Source organism: Serinus canaria, chromosome 12 (genome assembly GCF_022539315.1).
Source record: "Serinus canaria isolate serCan28SL12 chromosome 12, serCan2020, whole genome shotgun sequence".
Lineage (NCBI taxonomy): Eukaryota > Metazoa > Chordata > Aves > Passeriformes > Fringillidae > Serinus > Serinus canaria.
Window position 1 is genome coordinate 12,000,332 of NC_066326.1, and position 25,942 is coordinate 12,026,273.

The following is a 25,942-nucleotide window of genomic DNA, read 5'->3' on the forward strand; positions in this document are numbered from 1 at the left end:
ATAATGTTGGAATTATTTGACCTTGCTTTGCAATGCTGCTGCTGCTTGCTGTGCAGGGCAGTATCGCCAATTAGCCTGGAATGCTCTGGAACGAGTGGGAAATTAAGAAAGCGCTAAAAGAATATAAACCACACTAACACAGAGAAAAGCACAGTAAAATGTTAATAGGTAAGTGCTGTATTAAGGATGGGGAAATGGCAAGGAGGCCCCTGTGCTTGTCAGTAACACAGCAAGTGGACAAATAAGGAAGCAGGAGTGTTGCAAACACTTCTCCAGGACCTGTTAGTGACTTCAGCTCAGCAGCAGGAAACTGAGGAATTGGTGCTCATACCTGAAAACCTGAAAAATCACATATTGAACATGCCACTACTTTAATGAACCAAATCCAGATCACATTTGCAAGGAAATTACTAACTAAAACACAGTCTGAACAATAAAATAAATGTATTCTAGCATTACTGACAGAATTCAGAATTTACATGGGCAGGTACACTCGTTCTGTCCTGTCATTACCTTATAATTACACATAGCAGATTGCTGACATGTCTTGTGCAAGTAAGGCATTATGTAAATACCAGAGTGCAAAGTGCTTTTAAAGGGAATCACCAATTTAAAAACTACTTTCCTGTCTGTTTCATGACTAGATTAGATTAACAGTAACATCCAAGACTACTGAAACCAACTGGTGAAAAACCCATGTTTATATGCATTCCAACCACATTCACAGCTGAACACCCTGTGATGATACAATCTTCATTGTCTGCTTGGGGGAGCAGAGAGGGAAGAAAGCAAACTTGTATCCTCTACCTCATTAGTGAGCTCAACAGATTCATGAGTAACATGAGCACAGCTTCCAAGTTCAAAGGCAGAGAAAAGGACAAGGAAGGCTGCATAATCTGATCACTCATTACACAAATGCCAGGTCACCAGCACTTGTGTAATGTATCGTGCTTTGTAAAACTAACATAAAACCACAGCAAATAACTACTACTGGCAAAAATTCATGGCAAGAATTTGCTTACTATGAACTTCATGCAAATGTTTCCATGAACTAACTGCAATGCGCTGAAAAAAGCAAATCAAATCCAATTTCTCTTCCAACTAAATCTATAATAATAAAAATTGTTTTAGTCAAAATCCACTTGAAGAAATTCAGCTTCTCTTAGAAAGGACAGCATCTCATCAAATTAATCATTCCAAGTTCATTAGATACAGTGCATACTTTTGATATCTTCCATGTGTGCTGCTAGTATTCATAAATGTTTACAATCACTTCACATGGAAACATTTTCAATAACTCCCAGAAATTTCAGCTAGGCACCCTGGAGTTAGATCTTTGCAACATCATTTTTGAGAAGAGTAAAACAATGTGGTAAGACTTTCACTGCAATGAATCACTCAAAAATCCGACAGCTTCAAAAGCTCTTTGATGACAAAATACCACCACCACCACTACTTAACAATGTTTTCTTTAAACACATTCATTACCCTTCCTCTGATACTTCACATCTGAGACTTACAACCCCGTCCGGCTAAAGACAAAATCCACAAGTAACAGAGCAGGTGCCACCTTTTTGTTTTGTTCACTCAATGCACTTGAAGAAATTCTCCTGTTGTACTATGGTTTGGTTTGTTGGGGTTTGGGGGGGGTTGCTTTGCGAGATGTTTGATTTGATGGATGTTTTGTTTATTTGCTTGTTTTAAAAAAATGTATCATCAGCTTTCCAATTTAGTATTATTCTTTTATTCTTCTCTAATACATTTCTCCTTAAGAATAAGCTCTATGAAGGTCTTGTTCAGAAAAGCAGTAAAGGGGTGATGGCAGTTGATCTTTAATGCCAAATCTGTGTGCTACAGAGTAGGTAGGATTCTACAGAACATGGCCAGAAGTTCAATGCTTACAGGAAGCAGCAGACCCATTAGGGAACTTTAAAAAGTCTTGACAAAACTGATTAGATTCTGATAATTCCCATACAGACCAGTCTCCAGAAAGAAAAAGAAATGGTTCCTGACATACTACATAATTTCAAAAGAAAAGAGATAGAGGCTGTATTTTAATTAACACAGATACAGAGCTATTGCATTTAATACAAGATCTCCTGAGCATGCATACTGCAGCAAGAAAAACAAACCAAACAAAAATGCCATCACCTCATTTGTCAGCTAGCAACTTTTTTCTATCCTCATTTTAAAGTACCGGCAGAAATCAAAATCAGTAGCTGACACAGAAGGAAACTGTGGGTATCCTGAAAAGAATTAAGTTAGCTTGTTTCAAACCTACGCTGACTACTTGATCAAGAAATTCATGTTCATACTTCTGCCACACTATTAGCAGAAACCTTAAGGTTCAAAGGGCTTGAAAGAAAGCTAGTTACAACTATAATAATAAAATCCAAACACAAAAAGCCCAATACAGCATTGCACACACATGCTTGTGTTGCACTTTTAAAATTGCTGTAGGACAATTTAAGTGAGGCAATAGATGAACATGTAGCCTCAGCTGAGCCTCTTCTTCCAGACCTACACTTCCCCTGCACACAGTAAGGAAAGAAAGTAGGCCATGGAAACAACCCAGTAAAGTCCATCTGGGGGTGTGAGGGTAGAAATAGAGTCTGTGTTTTCAGCAGACACGTTTCTTGATCAGGTACCACATGGGGCCAGGGCTCACTGCCAGCACAAAGGAGGGAAGAAGTAACAAAAAAGCAAACAAGACTGTTTTCTTACAATGGGAATGCAATTTAGTTTCAAAGACTGGATTGTAGTAAGATGTTCCAAATAAATATACTTGAAAAGAAACCAAAAAATGATCCATACCCTTACCTTTCCGCGTGTTCTCCGTCACATCTACACCAAACTGGATGATGTCACCTGACATAATTTCACATGGTGGGCTTTCCTCAGATCCTCTACTCAGTCTCTGACTATTAATGAAGGTACCATTACTACTTTTAGTGTCTTGAAGATAGAACTGTAAACAAATAAACAAAAACAACAATCAGATATTTGGGAAAAGGCAAGAAATACAAGCACTGGTAAAATTTTATTTATATAAAATTTATTTCTAGGAGATAACAAATGTATCAAACTCTAAACACCCTCATCAGGATGCAAGACCTCCCCATGATCAAGCAGTATTTGTATTTGATTTTGAGTTCACATATGACTGAATTCTAGCACATACACTATGCAAATAATTGCTACAAAGTGTGCCTGAACTACTGCCTGCAATAGAGGATCACACGTCACTAGCAGCAACACCTTTTGCCACATACAACAATTCATATTTAAGCTGGTCAACACACAAAATTCTAACTGCTCATACATTCAAAGTAACAGTATTGCATGACAATCATGCTGCCGGGAAGGCTACTGAAGGAAAATCTCTGGCAAAAGACAGAACTCAGGAATTGCAATAAAGGACCATGGTGAAACTTAAAGAAAACCAACAGGATGCTTTTACTTCTCAGCAATACTCACATAATTTACTAAATTTCAAGATTTCAAGTACTTTTGTAAATACCAATCTGCAGAATTAATTAGATGTTAATAGCAACTTATTGAATCTGAAACTGCTTGTGCTTTTATGACACAAGACCTGTAGTCTAAACTTCTGCATCTGAGAAGAGGTTACAAAATGAATCACCTAGCAGAAGACCAGAGTGACTGGCTTTCACCTGAGCAGTGATAGCACAAAAGAGGGGACCAGAATGCTACTGAGAGCCAGGTGTAACTACTGGAATGAGTCAATCTCACTACTCCAAGATAACAATAGCTGCTACTGGAACCTGCTGGAATGGTAGAAATCACTGGCTTCCTGCACTCCTAAAGAACCTCACCAAGTCCCAAAGCAGGCATAAGGTTGGGGAAAAAGATGTAGTGTTCAGAGGAATTAATGTATTTCTATCTTTTTGTTATAAAAGCAATTGGCCTTTCCTTTTTTGCACCATTCCCTGCAAAAATTTCCATGTTTTTAATTGCATCTATTATTGCAGGCCTCAAAAAAACCCTGATACATAGCTCAAAACCACAGTCAAGGGGAAAGATGGGTTTTGAATAGAGTGAGAGCAGAGCACCAGGGCCCCTCAGATCTTGTATTGGAAAGTGACAGCGAGTGTATGAGATGGATCTTATATGGCACAACCCAGTGGCCCTAAGCACAGAGCTGGAATTCCATTGTGTCACTGGACTCACTAATCAAGGGGAATGCCAGCACAGGAAAGCTCAGGTAGGTGTTTGAAATGAAAAGCAGTATGTGCAACACTCCCCTCCCCCAAAAGAGACGCCTTAGATCTTCAATTCAAGGAAAAGAAAACAGTAATCCATCATAAGCTGTCAAAGATGAAGATAAACATAAATTATGGATAGATCAAGAAATTCTGACTGCGTTCACTACATTAATAACCAAGCCCACTCCACTCTAAATAATACTTTCCATGGTACTAAATACTATCTATTAACATAATAGTATATCATATAGCTTTTATAAATTATATGCTTACAAGCCAACCAAATTAATTAGCTTGTTAATTTAATAGTTTGAAAGTACTGAACCCTCTCATGGTTCAGTACAGAGGTAATTATTTCTTGCTTCCTGTTTGTTTTCAATTAGCTTTCTTCTTCACTTGAAAATTCTTTTGTTATGAAAAAGTGAGTCACAGGCAAGGAGAAACAAACATGCTTCTGCTTATTTGCTCTTCCCCACCCTTTTCTTCTCTGTGCATATCTGCCTTTTACCCCTCCCAATGTTTTGATTAATCATTCCCCCTCATTTTTGCAGAATCTGCAAATGGGACTCAGACAAGATAGCTCAAGGAAATAAAGGACAGTGACCACAGGAAAAGAAGTACAACAGAGCATCAGCCATACAAAACTTGTAAAACATCAGCATACACAACATTCAAACTGCAAAAGGATATTTGCAAACAAGTATTGACAGAAAATACACATTACATTTAACATTATGTAACTGATGTCCATTTAAGTGCATACTACTAATTGTATTACATAAATTTTAGAAAAGTGATGCTCTTCAAGTCTTTTTATCCTGTTTGTAAATACGCTTCTTCCTGCATCTAGTAAAGAAGCAATACCAGCCACATGTCAGTAGCTGATGTCTAAGAAGGGAAAACACAATACTGTCAAATCTTGCTATAAAGGATTTGGTTATCTTTAATGTAGCCATTCCTCAGGAACCCACTGAGCCAGTCCCTTTCAGGTAGCAAATTCAAATGTTACTTTCATGCTGGTTTTCACTAGTTCAAATGATCTTTCTCAAAGGTCAATCTCTGCATCCCTTTTGCATAATTACTAAAGCTATCTTCAGGAAATAAAATCAAGTGCAAGCCCTGAAACAAATGTGTCTATACATTAACTAGTACTTGGGGCAGCATACTGGTTTTTATGCACTATTTAATTGTGCGGTAAGCACAGTGGCTTCCCAGATTCCCAAACCAACACCTTTTACACAGCAGCTGTGTAACACAGCACCTTCTATGAGCCCAGCACCACTCATCCTCCCTGCTCCCAGCACAGCCCGAGCTGAAGCAGCAGTGCCAGCTCACAGAGTGGCAATGCCGCCTGCCCTTCCCAGCTCTCGCTGCCGAGCTGCGCCACCACCTCACCACCTGGACTGGCTCAGGCACTTGTTTAGTCACTGCAAACCAGTTTCGAGCTGATGCAAGGTAAACGAGGAGGTGCTTAAGCCAGTGCTGACAGAAAAAAGGGTAGCCTATACTAGCCTAATTACACTTGCTTTTATAATTCACTCTCCAGAGCGAAGTCCCAGTCCTTTTGTGCCTCATATTAACAACAAGTCCAATCTAGAGCAGAGATGGCAGCTCACACACATTCAAAACAACTCAGCTTTTAAGGACTGTTAAAGCATTACCACATCCTTAATTATAGGGATAGCTGTATATATTGTGTGTGTGCTGGTTTCCTCTCCTTTCTTACAAAATACAAGGTAACACACAAAGCATTCAAGAAACTTATGCTCCATAAGCATAACATCTCAGACAAAAAAAAAAAAAATCCTAGCCTGTCTTCTTTAGTAATTTATTGTTTATATCCCCTCCCACCTACAAGCCATTAATAAGATCAATTACCTGCAGGCACCTTACCAGTCCACTTCCACAAAATTTGTGAAGATTTTATTTTCAAGTAAAACTTGCAGTTCATCAGTACACACAAACTTCAAGTACAGTCCACCTTTCTTACAAACTGTATTATGGAAGTTTCAAAAAAACAACAGGTTTTTGTTTCCCTGTTTCGCAAGGAATTATATACTTATTTCACAAATTTAGTGTTTACAGTATTTCAAGTTACTCTTCAGTTTTGCAAATGGAACAAATGTACCTCCTGCTTTGACCTGTGGTGCATAGAAATCACATTCCTTCTTCTAGGTCAATGACTCAGAAGAGCATCAACAACCTGCTAAATCAGTTCATGTTTTATTTTCACACAGTTAAATACCACTATGATTCTTCCCCTATAACAAATTGCTAGTATTTTCTGATTAGAGAAATAGAAGATTCTTCTGTAGTGATCCCAAACCATAATACATCAAATCTAAGCACATAAAATATGTTAATTCTAACTGATATTAGGAAATTGCAAATTGCTATGATCCATGAGGACAGATTTTAACCTTACTTATAAAATGCAGGTTAACTGTTTTCTTCAAAGTAATAAAATCAACTAGTAATAACATACCCATTCTGTTTAATGATTACTATTGCTACATCTTCCAGGAGGCAGGATGAAGAGAGCTCCTTAATTAGCCTGACAAGTGAGAAAGCCATGATGTGTTTTCTTTCCCAAGCCAGATACAGGCCTGATACAGGATGAGACACTTCTGAAGGATCTCAGAGAAGACAAAATATGGGATCAGAGATGTACAGAAAATCTTGAAAGTAGCACACTTCTGCAGTGATTTGATTATCTGGATTTAATTACATTAGAACTACAGGAAGAAACAACTGACCAGCTTTTTCATACTTCTAATATTTGCTATTACTATGTACAGCCATCATTTGCCATTTTAATAGCACATTACTGCTACTCCATCTAACCCAGCTTGAAACTGCAGTTCAGGGCAATTATTTTGAGAATTAGTGAGGAAAATAGCTGGAAAACAATGGCAGCTTGTCCACAGAGATGTGAGATTCCATATGCGAAGAGGGACGACTTCTACATCAAAAAAATGCAGGAAGAAGAAGAAATCATTACATACAATTAAACCTATTGCAGCCTCTTTCCATAGCTGAATTAATAATTACATAAGTACAAAAATGTAGGCTATTGCCTTTAACACAAAGTCAAAAAGTAATATCTTTTATGTATTAAATAAATTTTCACTGCCTAAACAACTAATGTAGAAAAAGAACACCAATTTCAGAATCTCCTACTTCACCATTCTTTTTCTCAACTCTTATTTCCTCTGTGAAAGAAGTACACAGAACTCCCATGAGTTTCAGGGTCCTGTTATACCTTTGTGGCTTTAGCTTGAGCCAGAAAGATTTAAATTATTTTGTCAAATCATGAACTATATAACCCGTAAGGAGTTGGCAGCCTCATTTTTGCCATGGTTACCACCACAAAGGGGCAGCAAGGCTATTAGCCAGAGCAGTTAAACCATAAAATGCTGCAGTTAATGATGAAAGATTCTTCCCTGACTCACACTAAATAATCATTGAACAATTAATGCAGGCATTATAAATGCACCCCCTGAGTACTAAAGCTAATATTCAAAAGCAGGAAGTAAATAGGGATCTAGAAATTGGAATACTTGCCCTGGAGTAATACTTCACTAAGCAGTAATGTAACTGAGTTCATTTACTCGTTGCATGCTGAGAATTCTACCAGGAAACAAAATACACTGTGCACAAGTCCAACTGTGCAAAGCCAAAGACTTAAAAACAATATAAATATACCATGGTCAAACCCACATGGCCAACATTTGCTACACTGTCGCTAGAAATTTTTTTCTCTCATATTGTTACAAGATTATTTTTGTCTTATTTGAAGTCTTAACACTGACAATTTTCTCATTTTGGGAGCAGCACTCTGCTAGCAGACTACACTGTGCAAACCATACTGAATTCCAGGTCAGTCCTTTGGCTGTAAGATAGAGAAGTTCAAATGCTAAATTACCTCCAGATCCAACTGATTTGAGTTCCTCATTCTGGTCTGCTTAGACAGATCCCAAATTCCTTTCCTCTCACTTGCCTAACTCCACCCGTCTATCAAGGAAGTAGAAGTATTTGTCTCCATAAGCAAGAGTAATTCACAGGGCGGGGTACATGAAGCAAAACTGCTTTTCTATTTAGTTTTCCATTTCTTAAACACATAGATCTAATAGCTCTTTGCTTACTAAACCCCAGCTCCTTCAACTCAGAAACAAAACTAGTGCATTAACTTTTGAGTTTTCATGAAAACTCATTTTTAAAATGATTCCAACTACCCCAGGCAGACACCCCCTATGAAACTAAAAGCAACCAGCTGTGAAGAAAGGGATTTTCCAGTCAGATTGAACAGAGTGAAGGAGTGGCAGTTGGCTTTTCAGGGACTACTAGCGTTGGGTTTCTCAAGTGAAACAAAACTTGCTAGTAGTTTTCAGTAACTTCTCTAAAAATAATAACTTTACCACTTTTTCTATGACTAATAAAAGAAAAAAGAAAGAATAAAAAAAATGACATTCTTTGCTATAGCATGGGACAAAAAAAAGTCACTGTGTTTTTAACTCAAAGTGTAAGCCTAATGTAAATCCAGCTACACTGATGAGAAAAGGTTAAAATCTTCAGCTATTCCCAGGAATCCAATGCTATCCTTCTAAACTTGCCAGTAGTTCAAAGGGGTAGAGGGGAAAGGACAGCAGGGACTACGCCCTTCTGCTAACCAAGTTGTTCCTTTGTGTGTTTACACCTTGAAGTTTTGTTGTCTGTACTGCCAGGACAACCCTGCTGGTTACTCATACCTGTTGTCAAGCAAAGTAAACTGTGCCAGTAAAAGCAGCTTTGTGCCAGCATAACAGAGCCTGGGTATAAACACAGCTTGGCCTTTTCAGACACATTATTTGAGGTGCTATAAAATATTAATCCCTGTGTTCCTTGCCATGTCCTGGTTGTTCAAGGGCTCTGAAGTTCACTATAGGTTCTGTCACTCAGCTTAACTTTTGTGTGAGTGGTCAGCAGAGTTTGCCTGAAAAGGGCAAAGGGACGGTGACACAGAAAGGAAGATGGATGGATTTGTGGGGAGGAAGAGGAATCACCTTAGGTAGGCAGAAAGGCAATGCCCAGCACTGAGAGGCACCAACAATTAACTGTGCATAAAACATGTGTTTGGCTACAGTTCTGAGTTGCTCTAGTGCCTTCCCCAGTAGCAAAATGTCACCTTTCTCAACAGAACAAAGCAAAATGTTCAAGTTGTACCCATGAACATTGCAGCACAGACTTTTTCTGACATATGACTTTGCAATGCTTATTTTAACTGGTGACTTTTACAGATACATTTACACCTATCAGAACTTTAAATTCTGGCATATTAAAATCATTAACAACAACAAACAAAAAAAAAAAACTCACAGAAAAAGTATGTTTGGAGACTTAATGCCACCTCCTATGTGTTGTGCCCATTTAAGCACAAGATTTACTTTCTAAATCATTGTTCAAACCACACATTTGCTAGTAGTTGCAATTCAACTTGCTCATCTGAAGGTGAAAAGCTCAGGACTTAGGGTTACTATTAGTCAATAGCTCTATACTATTCTTCAAGAAGATACAGATAATCTACTTTACATCCAAAAATTCAGAAAGAGGATATCAGACACTTATTTTATAATGATTTTTGATTAGTATTAGAAAGTGGTCTTTATTAACAGAAAGGCTACTAAAAAAATAAACAATTGTTTCAAATTAGTCAGTTTTACAACTAGCTACATGGATCTTAAAAATATGCTATTTAAATGGTTTGAGCTATTTTTATCAAATATAATTCTCAAGCAGTATTGTTGCATTTTTCCAGATAATTCATACTTAAGAGAATGACAGAAGATGGCTAAAAGTTTCAGTGCAGGACCTCAAACTATATCACAATCCAAGTTCTCTAGTTTAAGACAAAAGCAAAAACCCATGCTCACAATTCAAAATTTGTGTATGTGTATGAAAATGATGAGAAAAAAATCTCTACTGCTTCTGTCCAAATCTGAAGTTCTCTGTATTAGGAGACAACTGTCTCAAGCTGAATTAAGGAAATCATGACCTACATCATCCTTGCTTTCTTGAAATAGAAAAATGTAATTGCGGGTTCCTCAGTCCAGGAGAAACATGAAGCCCTTGGAGCAGGCCCAGCAGAGGTGACAAAGGCGATGAAGGCACTGCAGCACGTCTCTTGTGAAGACAATGCTGAGGGATCTGGGAGCACCTTGAGAAGGGACCTCACCAAGGTCTGCCAGTATCTGCTGGGAGGTGTCAGAGGACAGAGCTGGGCTCTAATCTGTGGTACCAAGCAATGGGACATGAGGCAATGGGAAGAAAATGATGCCCAGCAAGTTCCACCTGAATATGAGGAATAACTTCTTTACTCTGCAGTAACTGCACACTGGAACAGGTTTGCTAGAGAGGCTGTAGAGTCTCCCTCACTCGAGATATTCAGAACTATCTGGACACAATCCCATGCTCAACGCTCTCAGATGACCCTGCCTGATCAGGGAGACTGGACCACATGACCCACTGTGGTCCCTTCCAATCTAACCATTCTGTGATTCTGTGAAAATGTAAGTAAGTAAACAAATTGCATTACAATTCCTGAATCCCCCAACATCAGTCAGTGCAGAACTGTATGAACATCACTAACTCACTTGCAGATTGCTTTTATTTACTTTGGTTTTGAAATGAACTTTGAACGCTCCAAACAACTAAAACAAGAAAATATCTGGGGAAAAAACCCATTAGTGTTATGGGGATAGCAGTTTATACAGGGAAAGAATCCTTCATATCATATGATAAATATATCATATATACCAATACTGAAGTAACAGATGAAACTGAAAACAAAGCTTTTATTCTATGATTGTGCACTATGACTGTGCACAACCAATGTGAATGGAAACATTATCACAAAGGATGGCTCCCCTTTCTAACCTATTTACCATCACCCTCCTTCAGCAGAACTGGTAGCATTCAAGTAATACACAAACTATTTTCTAGAAATAAACATTTCAAGCCCAACTTCACAGTTGTGAAATTAGCACCTCACATTCCATAATGGAAAAATGTAGTATAACACCAAGTCAGAGAAGAACAAGTCCTGGACACTCCCTATTATGCTGTAAGGCCTCCTCAAAATTCTGTAGTTAGCACATTCTGGTAGAAGATTTATCATGAAGGATGCAAGCAGAAGCAATCCTAGGCATGATACAAAATATTCATTCCTCTTCTAAATAAAAATTTCTGCAGGAGACATGAAGTGAGGAATGAAGTGACTGCAAAAGGTAGAAGCTGCTCATGTACTGGGGTCCTGATCTATCCCTAGATTATTCAAATAATCCATAAAGGCATTCACTGTCAAAAGGAAAAGAATGACAAGATAGATACCCACCTAAAACTTCAAGCCACAAAATGCGACACCACCATATAAAAATAGATCCCTCTCTACACATCAGTGTCACTAATTTTGATGCAAAAAGCTATTTTTAAAAAGAAGAGATGTAGAGGAAGAGTTCTAATTTACAAGTAATTTGGTTTATATATAGCCAACTGACTTGCTACAGTGTCACCATAGTTACTAATTACTACTCTTTAGAATGTCTCTTTTACTTAACTTTTCTCCTAACAGTTCACAAAAATTTCTGAGTATCAGACTTCTGCTATAAGTGCTACATGGTTTCAGGATAACCTGAAGAATTTTGTATTTATTCTCGTCTCAGCAGAGTGAAAGTCTGTCCCTTCACATACATCATGCTTGAAAACTTTTGTACATGAATCACAAAAGAGATGAAGGATATTAACACTTTCAGAAAATATGCAATTCCATTCTGAATACAGACAGAGCACAAAAGTTACCCACAAGAGAACTACCCAACCCAGTACTAGTAATATACAATATTCTCGAGGAAACTGAATTTTCAGCCTACATGAAAATTTTCAAGTACTATTTTAATCCCATCCTGAAAATGCTGAGACAATTTTAAGGTACATTATTGCTTTAACTGCAAAGCTAAAATACATTAACAATAAAGTACAATCAACAGAAAGCTTCCCAGGAAATGATTACTCACACATCAAACCAAGATGCTCAAATGGACTCATTAGAATACTAAAACAATATAAAGAAGAGACTTATTTTGTCTTACTGCTGTCATAGATGACAATATCTCACATAACACACAGACTTCAAAACAACTTTTCCTGCTCCATATTAAAACACTGACTTGTGCAATGTAGTCATAAAACCAGTGAAAAGTAGATAAAAACAGGTTTCTAGAAGGAAACTGTACTTGCAAAGAAGTTTCCTCCTACTTTCATTAAAGCAGCTCAGCCTCTCGTTATACAAGACATTTGTACAGCCACATATCAGGTATCCCTGTGACACCAGTGATTACTTTGTATAATTTATCTCAACTTCTATCATCACATCAAACATGGACCTGAGGGAAAACATATGGCCAAGGTGACCTCCTGAGGTTTCACTTAATGCTACTGTGTTCTTTGTACTAATCAATTACGGAAATATACTGCAACTTAATGCAGCTCTAAAATAAAGAAATAAAACACTCTAACAGGCTGTTACCCAGAAATCCAGGCTTCTTCAGCCTAATTACTTCTAAGTGTAAAATATTGCTGAAACACTCATCAATCCTGACGCCCTTTTAGGAATACTCTCCTACAAAACTAGACAGAAAGCTAAACACTACTACTTACTCTAATAAATGTAATTAAAGTTTGGCAACATGGCAGACTCAAACTTTGCAGTAAGTAAAGTTAACTCGCTCTCAATGCGTGCAAATTCCCAAAGACAGTATTTGTAGGACACACGTATCCAGATAAATAAGCTATGCAAAGAGCAGGTTCTCATACACAATCTTAATTTCTTTTCAAATAGATGTTTCAAAAGGTTTGTAATGTATTATTGCAATTTACTCTTATCTTTAGGAGGCAAAACCACCCATAAATATTCTGCAGTAGTGAAGAATACTAAGACTACTCAGAAAACAAAAACTTTTATTCTTAAATTCACAATCAAAAAATGGCTAAACTTGATAGTTAACATTCTTTGGCCAACCTAATGAAGAGCAAGACCAAAATAAAATATATATTTTGTCTCTGACTACTGCAAAAGTATGACAAAGAGACAGGTTTGTCATGTTTGGACAGAGCTTTGCCCTAATTTAAGAGCAAAGTTAAGGCATAAATGTCTCCTGGTCTCTGGATTTTAATGAACCTTATTAGAATTTTGCATAAAACAAAAACTAAAATCAATTTCTGTAACACCTACTAAAGAAACCAAATTAATTGCTTTTATGGCAAAACATTGAAGAATAACCAGAAACTACAGGAAAAGAAGAAAACAAATGAAAACCAGATTATTTAAAAGCAATCTTGAAATACTGTCAGCATCTATTAGTAAATACTTAGAATGAGAAATATAACACCATCATCATCCATTGTTTCTGCTTCCTCAAAAATCTCGAGCTAACAAGGTAACTAAATCACTAACAAAAAGTTAATTGAAAGGAAGTTTTCCTTAAGAAAACTGCACTACTGAACTTCTATCAGGAAACAATTACATTTTAATTTCCAAGCAAATTGGAGAAAAACCACAACAGAGGCCAAGATTACCAGATACTTCACCAGAAGAGAAGTACTACTTATACAAAAGCAAAAGGTTATGAGGCAGCTCCTTCGTGTATCAGGAAACTCCAACTCCCAACATAATCCGATGTTTCAAGGCAGGTGCAGAACTGCAAAAGCTTGTTAATTGTCTTGCTGCTCACTGCTAAGTTGCTGAATTAGTTAATCATTACATCAAAGATCCTCTACTCCTGGCACAGAAGAATCACTTCTCACATGCTGACTTTACAACTTCTTAGAGAGTAAAGGGAGTTGTTGAAACTATTTCAAACTATTTCTCATTTCTACTCCTTCCACACAAGGCACTGTGTTTACCTGCTATCATTAATTCCATACTGCTGATGGTTTATGGCAGAGAAAACTCCCAGTGATCACACATTCAGATAAAGAAAAAAACTTAGATTTCACAGATACCTCTAAATGCAATGCAGCAGTGGTTTGGTATTATCTCTAGGTATGTAAAAACTCTCAAAATATCCTGAAAAATTTCAGAAAGTTCCTCCCTTCCTTTTATTAAGAGACATATTCCATATGAAAGGACTTGTCTAATATAACTTCAGTATTTTTTTTAAAGAAACATCTGCAGCAGGCCTAGTTAATTCACCTCTCCTTTGCACAAAGCAATGTTGCCTTGCCTTCTGCCATCAACTGCTCCCCAACTATAGATTCACACAGCACAAGTGTCACAAGGAAAATAATGTTCAGCACATTGCTAAACTACAGCTAAAATGCCCATGCTGAGGATAAACTTAAAGCTACTGGGATGTAAATTCAAAGCAGCCAATAAAGATGCAAAAGTACAAGTCCTAACTGAAGGGAACTGCCTTAGTACAAATGACACCGCACTCGTTTTCATCATGTCATACAAGATATTTTTGTAAGAGGTCCAAACCACAAGTATTACCCAAATAGAGTGTAGTGAGAGTTCACTACACAGCTCCTCAAACTGAAAACAACAGGTCACCAGAGCAATATGCTCCTCCTTGCTTTTCCAAAGACTTCTCTGCATCAAGGGCAGACTAAACCTTAAAAAAAAAAAAAAATTACTAAATTTAATTTATTTTCATTCTGTGTTTTGAACTTCAGCATTCCATGCAGAGAGCAAATGCAATTAACTGGAAACCAAACACCAAAAGAGAAGGGTGCAGCTCCATCCAAAGATGGAAAATTCATTTTCCAGCACAGAGGAGAAATCTGACAATTGGGAGTTTAATATTTGTACTCAAGGCACTGCCAAGCCATACCTCCAACAAAGTGAGAGCAAAAATATCCTGGGAGGAGACTGTATTTATTTGCAATGCATTCCTGGATCGGGACTTTTAAAGCAAGTAGTAATTAAATACTGGTATTCATGAACAAAGGCTGGTTTATTCTGGTGCTCCTTTGAGATCAACAACTACACAATAAAGATTATTTATTTTAAACTTACGAAATCCACATATGGAGATGGGTCAGCCAGCAATGGGAGAGAATGTATGAGCTGATTTTTGATAGGCAATCTTACAGAACACTAATCACTCATGTCTTTACCTGTCTCCTACTGGCTTCAAAACCAGCAGAGGGATGGGCAGAGGGCAGATAAGGCCTTCAAGGATCTGGTAACTGAGGCACCAAACATGGTGACTCACGATTCACACATCTTAGTCAAGGGCAAAAATCTCATGCAAGGTACATTGGATGTACAGATTAGACAGGTTGCTAATATGACAAAACTTGCCAGGGTACAGCTTTCTACACAGAAAGCTGTACTTCTAGACAGAAGTATTTTGCTGGCTTTTTTCCTAGTTATTTTCCATTAGGGTCGTCAAGGATGTTACACTGGTAACACCTGGGCCCATTAATGTGATTCTTCAGACACACACAAAATGACCAATAACCCAAATCTCCTAATTTCTTTGTCAGCAGAAATGCACCCAGAACACATCAGTGCCCATGACCAATCTGCCAGTGGGCATTAGGAGCAGGGGAACTGCAAAGTACTGCTGGCAATCCCACACCCTTTCAACTGGAAAGCCTGAGGGAGTGGTCACCCAGACCTCTGAAAAGTCATTATCAAGCTTTACAATTTTTTGTACTAAATGTGCCACACTTGCCTCTAGAACACAGAAAAAAATTTTCAAAATCAAAAAGAATGTCTTTCTAGCATGAGAGGTTCTGTCAGTCTAAGAAGAAATAGACTCCCCCAATAATTTAATTCTTTAAACCACCATAAAAAGTTTTCCAAATCCCTTCCCTAAGCACGAAAATGCCTTTTCCATTCACTATTTAAAGCTGAGTTGCAGCCACTAGAGGGCAAGACCACGATACACAACACACTGCCCGGGCTGGGTAATGCAAAACCAATGCCACAAAAAGCAGAGAAGAAACTTCAGCTGAACACTGCTTATATTATGAAGATTTGGTTGTTCAACGTTTTTTCAATACTGAATTTTCCATTAATTATAGGAATATAGCCACATATTCTGTGGGTTGCTTAAACTATTAATTCCATTTTTACAGTCCAAAGCTTCCCAGACAAGATACTTCTGCACTTCAACATCCACACTAACAATTCTTATACTTCTCAAATTTTAAAATTAGGTTTCTCAACTTCAGTGATCATGATATTTAAGTGATGCAAGTTACTGGAGTTCTACCCAGAATCAGCAAGCATAGGTAAAAACCAGAATGCTGTCAAAGGCTTTTCCCATTAAATATAGAAAATGAACTTCCTAATCAATGGTAAAAATTATCTAGCTAGAAATTTGCCATATGCTGCAAAAGAACTGGAAATAACACGCAGATTTTTTCTTTCTACTCAGCATTTTAAAAAAACTTCTGTTCTGAGAACAGTTAGCTTTTTCTGTATAAAAGATCACTCTTTGTTGAAATGTATTCTTGACATTTAATATATTAAATTCTGCTACAATTCATTATCTATGCTCTCAGAAGAACGGGAAACAAGGTCCAGAAACTAAACCAAACAAGGAAAATGAGTCATTTACTAAAAGACAAAAACCCCAACTGACAGAAGGACATACACTACAAGCTCAAAACAAAACATTTAAAGAATTATTTCAAAATTTATAGTGCAAACAACATGGAAGAAAGCTCAGCAAGCTTGTCATTAAAAATGAAGACACTTAATAATAGTGGCACTGCACTGGTACTGTGCATGAAATCAGTCCCATCTACACTGGCCCATCTACTCCATGGAAAAAAAGCATCTGTAGTATGTATCACCGAAACAGATGAGCCCTCCAATTAAGTTCACATAACATTCAAACTGCACTCCCAGTACAAACACAGCCTTCCCATAAAAACATGTTTGCTGTTAAGTAATAAGCTTTGACATTCCAAGAGGTTTGACATCTAAGCTTAAATTTAATACAGCTGTAGACAAGATTACACTTTGATTAAAGGAAAATCAGCAAGACTTTTACACTACCTATAATTAGTCTACTATTAGTACAAAGTTTTAATAAACTTTAATTAGAATTAGATGCTATCCAAAGCTTGTTTCAAAGGAAAATAGGTTGGGCCACTGGGAATTGGCAGCATTAAAAGCAACATGGTTAAACACAAGTTTAAGAGAAACATGTGTGTCCCTACTTCTTCTTTTAAATTTTTTGGAAAAAGATTTTCTTCTGCAGCCAAGCAGTATACTTGGGTCTTAAGCAAATACGCATATCAAACACAGTACATGATGCAGGTTGGTAGAAGGTTTCATTGGATTATTACAGCTTTGTACTATTTAATAAAAGAGAAAAAATTTTAAATCCCAAACAAATCTGTGACACTTCTGTTAGAGGAATTTTCAAGTGTTTACCAGAAAAAACACTTCATAAGTTTGCCCAGCCAGCCATGAAACAATTAAGATGTTATTGTTATAACAGAAACAGAACATGAAATTTGTATATAGATCAGTAACAGCTCTCCTGATTGCTTGTACACAAATTCATGTTGATGTTCACCGAAATCACAAAACCTAAGAGATAAGGGAAGCAAGTAAAAGGCAAGGCCCTCTCACATGAATGTACCTTTCCACATAGCTCTGGTTAGTAGGCAGGAATTAGTCTGTCTACCACAGACTCAGACAGAAGTAAGCTAGTCCTTCTCCTACTTGATCTCAAAATTACCTCCTGCCTCTGCTGCCACCTGACAGCAGCTCCTCGGGGCTGAGCAAGCGGCTGTATTTTAGACATTCTTAAATGACGGACTGGACAGGAAAGTACCGTACACACCACTCCAAGCCTTGACAGATCTCTTGGCTTCACTGCACTGCACTTTCCTTGACTGCACTCACAATCTCCCATCTAGGTTTCCAGGAAAGTTCAGGAGTCAGCTCCCTGCTTTCTTCTCTCTTGTATCTCAAATAGTTTTCATCCCAGCAAGTTCCCCCATTGACAGCAGGTCTATGCTGGGAGCAGTAACATCTCAGCAATTATAAAACGCACCCTGTGCAGTGCACAGCTGCTGTGCTCTTCTCCCTAACATCCCCCTCAAGCGCTGCACCACAGGACACCTCCAGATCTCTCCCTGTTTATATGTTCTGGTTTCTTTTGTTATAGACAAAACACAGACACGTGGTGGAACGGAGTGCAGACCATTCCCCTCCCCTACAAGCAACAGCAACACATGTAAAGCACACAAGGGACTGGAAAAACACCGCAGAATATCCTGTAGTCCTTCAACATTCAATAAGGTACCTTAAAAGCAAAGGGGTGCTTAACTTCTGAGCTTAAAGTATATTATTTAATTCTTAACCACCTCTCATGGGACAAACAAAGTGCATTTTTAGTACATTTACTGGTTTCTCTGTCTCTTAAAATTAGTTCAAATCAGATAAAATAAACATGTGCTTTTAACAAAGGTGCCTGATTTACCTTGTTAGGTTATACTTTTCACACTTAATTCAAAACTGGACAACCTGAGCAGCTTATCTACCTCCTGATTGCACAAACTGGATGGACCTGCCAACCTCCAGACTCAGCAGCTGAGTGTCTCCAGACTTCCAATACCATTCACTCATGCAGTGCCAAGCAGAACTAAAGCAAAGCATGACACACTATCATCAATCACCACCCAGCAGCCTTCTGCCACCTGTTTCTCAACCTCAGTGTTTCTTAACAGGCACATCAGGAAACTTGCTGTTTTCTTCATTTCCCTTTGAAAGGTTTGGCTTGAAAACATAAATACCAGAAACTGCAAACTAGTAAACAAAGTTGTGCAAATCTCATCAATAGTTCAGAGTAACAAAACAGAGAAAAATCCCAAGAGAACTCACACAGCTACTATTCTAAAAGCAAAAAAAAGGTAGTATTTAAAACCAACTGAAGCTAAATCTTTATTCCTAACTATTCTATGAATACATAAATATTTTTAATAAACTAATTTTCAAATATAAATTCTTAAAATTTCAGAAAATCCTCCTGGAAAATCCATCTGGATTTTATCAGTCACCCATATATACAATAATCAATGTGCAAATTATTAATGCATTTTACTTTAGGAGAAAATTAATAATCATTTACAGAAAGTCCCTTAACAGCAGTATTCCACAATAAATTACAACAGAAGTATTCTTGCAGTGGACTTTTTGATAGAACACAAAACATTTATTTCTTTGCCAGTTAGACAAGAATAACTACAAAACTTCATATAGGATCAGAAACACATAAATGACAAATATTTCTATGCTGCTATTTCAACTTAAACCAAAACCATCCGGTGAACTCTAATAGGGAAAGCCCTCATTAACAAGTCACAATTAAATACAGGTGAACTGCTCAACAGTAAGTGTCTCAAACATAGCAGAGAGACAGCACACTCCTCACTATAAACAGTTTTATATAAGGAGCTGAAACTATTTTTCCTAAAATCTTTCATGGAAGATGACTAGCTCAATTAAAAAAAAAAAAAATCTATCTGCTCTGGAAATACTTTACTTCACTACAAATACAGCTCCTTACAGCTGCCATTCCTGCACTGCTCGTAACAATGGCTCTTTTCAACATGCTAAGAAATATTTTAATAGAACCTGAGAGAAGTAAGCATTTTTTAAAAAATAAATACTCAAACAGCATAACACAGAAAATCATCAATAAACAGCTCTGTTACCTTAAATGATAACTGTAATGTTTACAATCATTTTTCCATAGCGCAGAACTCTGCTCTTTGGGCACCTGTGCCTAATGGCACAAGTATATTTAAAAAGGAGAAGTAGCAATACATGTTTCCTGTTGGTTTTTTCTTTCTTTTTTTTTTTTTTTTAAAAAAGGGCAACTTGCAATCTAGAGCGTGCAATTGTGACTTCAATTGCTCTTCAGTTTCAATACTCCCTTCTGCATCACTTGATCCACTTGTAACAGTGATCCCCTTGTCTCTATCCCATCCTTGTATAATTTCTTATGCAAACTCCCTGGTATCTTCAGTGTTCAGTGCTCTTCTCACCCAACTGTCTATTCCCGGCATAGCCTCAGTGCTGGTACAAAGTTCACCTCAACAGTTCTCCAAACTGACTATTCAGATGTGCTTCCTGCCCTCACAGCACCTGAGCATCTGAAGGCCACCCTCCATGGCTACCAGCCCAAACCACAGAAAGTGACCTGAGAACTGGTTGCTTGTTTCTCATTTAGAAAGAATGAGAAAGAGAAGCAGTAAAGTTTCTTCCAGCCTTTCCTCTTTCCCCTGATTTCCCTCTCTCCAGCCCCTAAATTGACTCATGTCTGGCTGCTCCATCACCATACATGCTCAAAGCCATGTGGGGACATGAGAGGAAGGAAGGCACATGAGGCTGGAATTTTACCACTGTTGTTTGCACTTTGCAGAAAGAGAGAGTAGCAAGAGGAAGGCAGCAGTTGAGATTACTTATAGACTCCAGTGGGGAAGCATCCTAAAAAACAGGTAACTCCTAAAAATCTGCAATTCTTTTCATCCCAAAGATGGAAGGAAGACAGCACTGACATTACAGAGGACAGACAAGAGAGCAGAAGTCTAATTTTAGTTGTTTTAAGAGTGAGAATCAACATGAGCAGGATATGATGAATGACGGACCAGTTATGCATCTGTCAACTGGTTTAGAAATATTCAGTGTACCATAACCTTTTCTGCCATAGATTTGTTCTTATTTCTTCAGTTTTGTCAAATACTTTCCTAAGAACAGTATTTTGCAAAACATTTTATTTTTCACCTTCTAAATCAGAAAAAATAAAAACTATACTAAATAAATATGATACTTCCAACCTGAAGTATCATATTTTCTAATGATAATATAGATACATTAAAAATGAAAGGAAGTTACTACCCAGCATTTAACAAAAACACAATACAGAGAGGAACTCCCTGCTACAGAGGCTTTAGGCCTCAAGAGGACGAGCTATTTGAAAGAAGGAACACCCTTCTCTGATGCTGGGGTTCACTGTGCCTCAAGAGGATCAGCTGTTTGAAACAAAGAACATTCTACTGTGGTGTTGGGGTTCACTGTGCTTTTTTGCTGCCCATTCCATTTCACTATTCCTGTTCAATTAGATTACTGCCCTAATGGTGACAAAAGCATCATGCTCTAAATGAGAGTTACCACCAACATTTTCAGAAACATGTAGGTTCAGTGACCTTGGATTTTCTAAAATTCATTGTCACTGCACAGTATAAGCTGACAAGATTTCGTTCTGTGCTATTTGCTTTAGTTGTTCTGTCAAAGGTACTAGAAAGCATGGAGGAACACAAATCGATAGTGAAAAAAGTACCTCCTGAATTGGAACAAAATCCTGTAAAGAGCAGAACTGAATCTGAAAAGCAAGAGTTCTCTCTGAATTGCAGCTCTGAGTTTTGCAGGAAGTAATAAAGACTCTATATTCCACCACAGTTTCCAAAAGGCAATTTCTCATTAGCACTGTGGGAAGATGGAAGTCATGCAGGCTTTCTGCTATGGGACACCTTGAGCAGTTTTACCCAAGAAGAAAAAACCTGTTAACATCTTTATAAACAGTCATCCATGTATATTTTCCAGAACCTAACACTCTAATACTTGAAAAAAACTAAACAACTCAAGTTATTTAAATGATAATGGTCCCAAAACTTATAAGTTTGGCTTCATACACTGCTAGCATGTTAAGCAAGTATGTAAATTATCATAATTCAGACATTTAAATGATAATACCCTTACTATGCCTCAAGTGTAGGCAGGTATCTAAGTGTTTCACATGGTAAGCAAGCCACATTTAACTGAATTCACCCCTTGTGATTATATAAAATAAATATACAAGACATTCCTGTCATCATAATCCTTCTTCAAGCAAGGTCACAGAGCTCTTTCCAAAGGCTTGTTTATCAAAGCAGATGAACTTTCTCCTCCCTCTTTTAAGATGCCAGCAAACAACGCTCACACTTCAAAGGCTGCATTAAAAAGGCAAGTATAGCTCATACTCTTTCAAATGCTCAGAAATACAATGCATGAGGGAAATGAGGAGTTCACCTCCACCAGCCTAAGTCTACACAGCATATGGACAAGCCAAAAGAACCCTCCTAAGATGGCCCTCAGACCTGCTCATGGACACAGCTGATAAAAGTGCACTCCTGTTTGAGCAAATGTAGTGCACCTAACACTTCTGTGATTATGTGGTCATTTATTGCTAGTGTGCTTTTTTTTCATTGAAATGGGACATTTCACCAGGAATTATTAAAAGCACGGACAGAAATTCTTCTGCTTTGGAATATAATAATAATAACTACTACTATTGCCACTATGCTAGTACTTAATGAGCAAAATGAAGTTAAAAAATACCAAGAAAGGAACAATGATGGGGAAAAAAGCCCCAAACAACTGCAAGATGCCCCATCCCTGGAATTGCTCAATGCCAGGCTGGATGGCACTCTGAGCAGCCTGGTCTAGTGGGAGGTGTCCCTGCCCACAGCAAGGGTGTTGGAATGAGATGATCTCTAAGGTCCCTCCCAACCCAAACCATTCTTTGACTCTGATCAGTAGCAGGTTGGTCCTGTCATTCACTGTATCATCTCTAGCTTTCTAACCCCCAGAACAGGAGTTATATGGGTCAAAAAGAACAAAAAAGACTGAATTGACCTATTTTTCATATTTGATTTAGTATACTCAGGAAAGTCCTTTTTCATGTCCTAGCAATTATACTGTCACTGCTAATATTAATAAAAAAAAGTTGGCCCTTTCTATGTTCCAAAATATTTGTTTTTCTTGTGACTTTTTTTACCATATTATTTGTAAAGCAGAACTTTCCAAAAGTTGTAACTTGTTTTCAGATAGGAGAGACTACACCTAGAAAGCTGATTTGCCTCTTTTCTTCTTTTCTATGTCACCACTATCTCACCATTAAATAAAAATATTAAACATAATTTTAAATATTAAATATAACCAGTTTTGAAATAAAAATGCATGTTGACTGTGTTTGTAAACACTAACTTCAAGGTTAAAACATTATCTGTCCATATATGATCACAAATTCACATTTTAAAATCCTGCCACTACAACTATCCCATGAAAAAGAATACTTGGGCATGACTGTAGCTGTTGAAAAAAATTACCTCTTCCAAATGTCTACAAGTATAACCAAGCACTTATTATTTCTTAAACCTTTCTAACTGTCTGAAAAGTTTTGGTCTGAACAAGACAGAATAGTCTCCACTGAGCTTTGCTCACCTGCATAATAACTGTCTGAAGCAATATTGAAAGCAGAATGGTTTAACATACTTCCTAGATTTGAGGCATAACACCAGCAAGCAGATCCAGCCACTGGAATCATGTTGCAAGATTACAGGTACCCTAACATTAGACTCAAAACTACATCTTCATAAAAGGCTTTAAGGACATTACAAAGCAATTATTTATAAAACACCAATTATAAAACAAGATGCACACAGCAAGTTTAAACCATAACACACAAAGAGATTACAAGTTACAGATCCCAATATAAAGAGTAGTAGTCACGAAAATCCTTTAGTATTAGTTTATAAAACTCAGATCATCATCTGAAATTTATCCAGCAACACTTATCCTGGGAAGGCTCAACATTAAGCTGCATGGGAAAGGAAGGAAGGAAAATGAGCACACTTACATTTGATAACCACAGGAGACCAAAAAAAAAAACCCTCTTACCTGCACATCTGCATACACAATTATTCAACTGCAGGCACATTCACACCAACCTGTGAAGCAGGCAAAATCCCAGAAGAGGCTGACCTAGGGAGCCCCCAGGAATGCAATCTGGATGTCCCAGAGTGGCTCAGAGAAAGGACAACTGTGTTGGTGCAGTGTTTTGCTAACCTAACCATTCCCAAGCCCACTTCTGGAACATGGGGTCAGGGAAGGTCGATCTGCAGCTAAAACGTAGATCTGCATTAAATTGATCAGGAAGCAATATGCTGCCACAGGATGGATGTACAATCTGTGCTGATCTCAGTCAGTGAGGCAGCATGTGTAGAGAGATTCAGGATCAAAACATGCACTTTGAAAGGAAGGTTGTCCTTGTGTGCTGATGCAATGCATTTGTTCAAGTACAAAAACTCCAGAAACATTTTCTTTGTTTATGTGCAAGTTAGAAGTTATCTAAACACAGCACACATACTTTTAACTTTCTAATTAAGAGTCATTCATAAATGTAACCAAAGATCAGAATGACGCCATGGGTAAAGAGCATTCAAATAGACTTAGAACATCCACATGCCTTTCTGTGTTATAGGTAACATATTATTAATATAAATAGCAGCCTATCACTTATTGCCTTAATTATATAGGAAGGGCTCTGTTCATAGACCAAATCACTGGCCTTCACTGTCACTGACAGTATTTATACACCTACCAAAGCTCTCCTTAAGTAGCTCAACCAGCAGCTTTACCTAACATCGAATAGCTACTGAGATTGCAAAAACAAATATACCCTTTCCATGACAATCTGTATTCCTGGCACTTACAAGTGCTGGAATATGCAGTCTACAAAAGGTCCTTAAAGAGGAAGACCGAAAAAAAAAATTTCCCCTTTGAGTTCTTAAAAAGGAAGTAGTGGTTGACAGCTATAAGTGAAAGTGTTGTATTATTTCCACCCTTATGGAATTAGGAACATTCTTATGTCATTCATTTAGTGCTTCTTTTCCTCCAGAAATTCTTTTAAGATTTACCTGACACATTTTGGTACTAATTTTAAGTTACACTATATAAGAAGTACTCCAGGTAAGCATAATCCTAAATTCTAACTATACATAGTTAGAATACACTGGAAGTTAGAAACATAAGATAACAGCAACACAGGCTAATCTACCAGCTAATATGCCTGCCACTGACCTCAGAAGCTTATTTCCTAGTAGGGATTAATTCTGTACACAAAATTCTCTACCAAGTCCACAAGCAACCCCAACTCATTAGACCTGCTGTGGACCAGCAGATTGGACTGGACAATCTCCTGGGGTACACACCAACCTTAGTAATCCTCTGCCAGTTCATCCATGTCATAGGATTTGCTGCCCTTGTTCACAGTATTGTAACCTCACTCAAAGTAGATACCACCCTAACTATTTAATGACTTAAAGTTCTGGAATCCATAGAAACAAAAGGAACGTCATCAAGTTTATTCTGTGTCCCTTAAAAGTATGTGTTAATATTGACATAACCTTAAAAATTCCTCTGGCATCCAGCAAGAGGAATCCCTGTAATGACAAGAACACAACAAGGAGTTACCTACAGAGATCACAGACCTGCAAAAATAACTTGGCTGCAGAATGGATTCTTTCACAATCAGATATAAACAACAAAGCTTATTTTTTAAATAACAGAGTTCAAACCTTGAAGAATTACAAATAATTCATTATCCTGAAAGCTTTCAGATTCTTCAAGCACCTGGAAACAGTAGGCAAAAGTGCAAAACCCAGCAATGGCAGAATAAAATCACAAGTAATACTACAGAAACTGATTTGCAATTCTATTGCCCATAAGTTCTGCCTTAACTATCACAGCTAACAACGAAAAAAAGGCGAGAATGACAGTTAATTGTGCCACAAGTTACTGGGAAAGGTCACCAGGATATTAAAAGGTAGGCAGGCTAAATGCTCAGCTCTGCAGAACCAAGAGATCTGGCTTCCAACCTATATAATTA

At 37.6% G+C, this 25,942-nt stretch overlaps 1 protein-coding gene across 37 annotated transcripts in view; it reads right to left on the reverse strand.

The window, feature by feature from the left end:
* SLMAP (sarcolemma associated protein) overlaps nt 1–25,942 on the reverse strand; it is an 86,310-nt gene that overhangs the window by 51,347 nt on the left and 9,021 nt on the right. For 23 of the 37 annotated variants that reach the window (XM_050979543.1, XM_050979560.1, XM_018915075.3 and 20 more), the window contains exon 3: nt 2,815–2,968. In XM_050979543.1, the coding sequence (XP_050835500.1) occupies nt 2,815–2,968 (154 nt within the window). The remainder of the gene's footprint in view (nt 1–2,814; nt 2,969–25,942) is intronic. The other 14 variants (XM_018915071.3, XM_050979557.1, XM_050979549.1 and 11 more) reach the window with 1 other exon arrangement.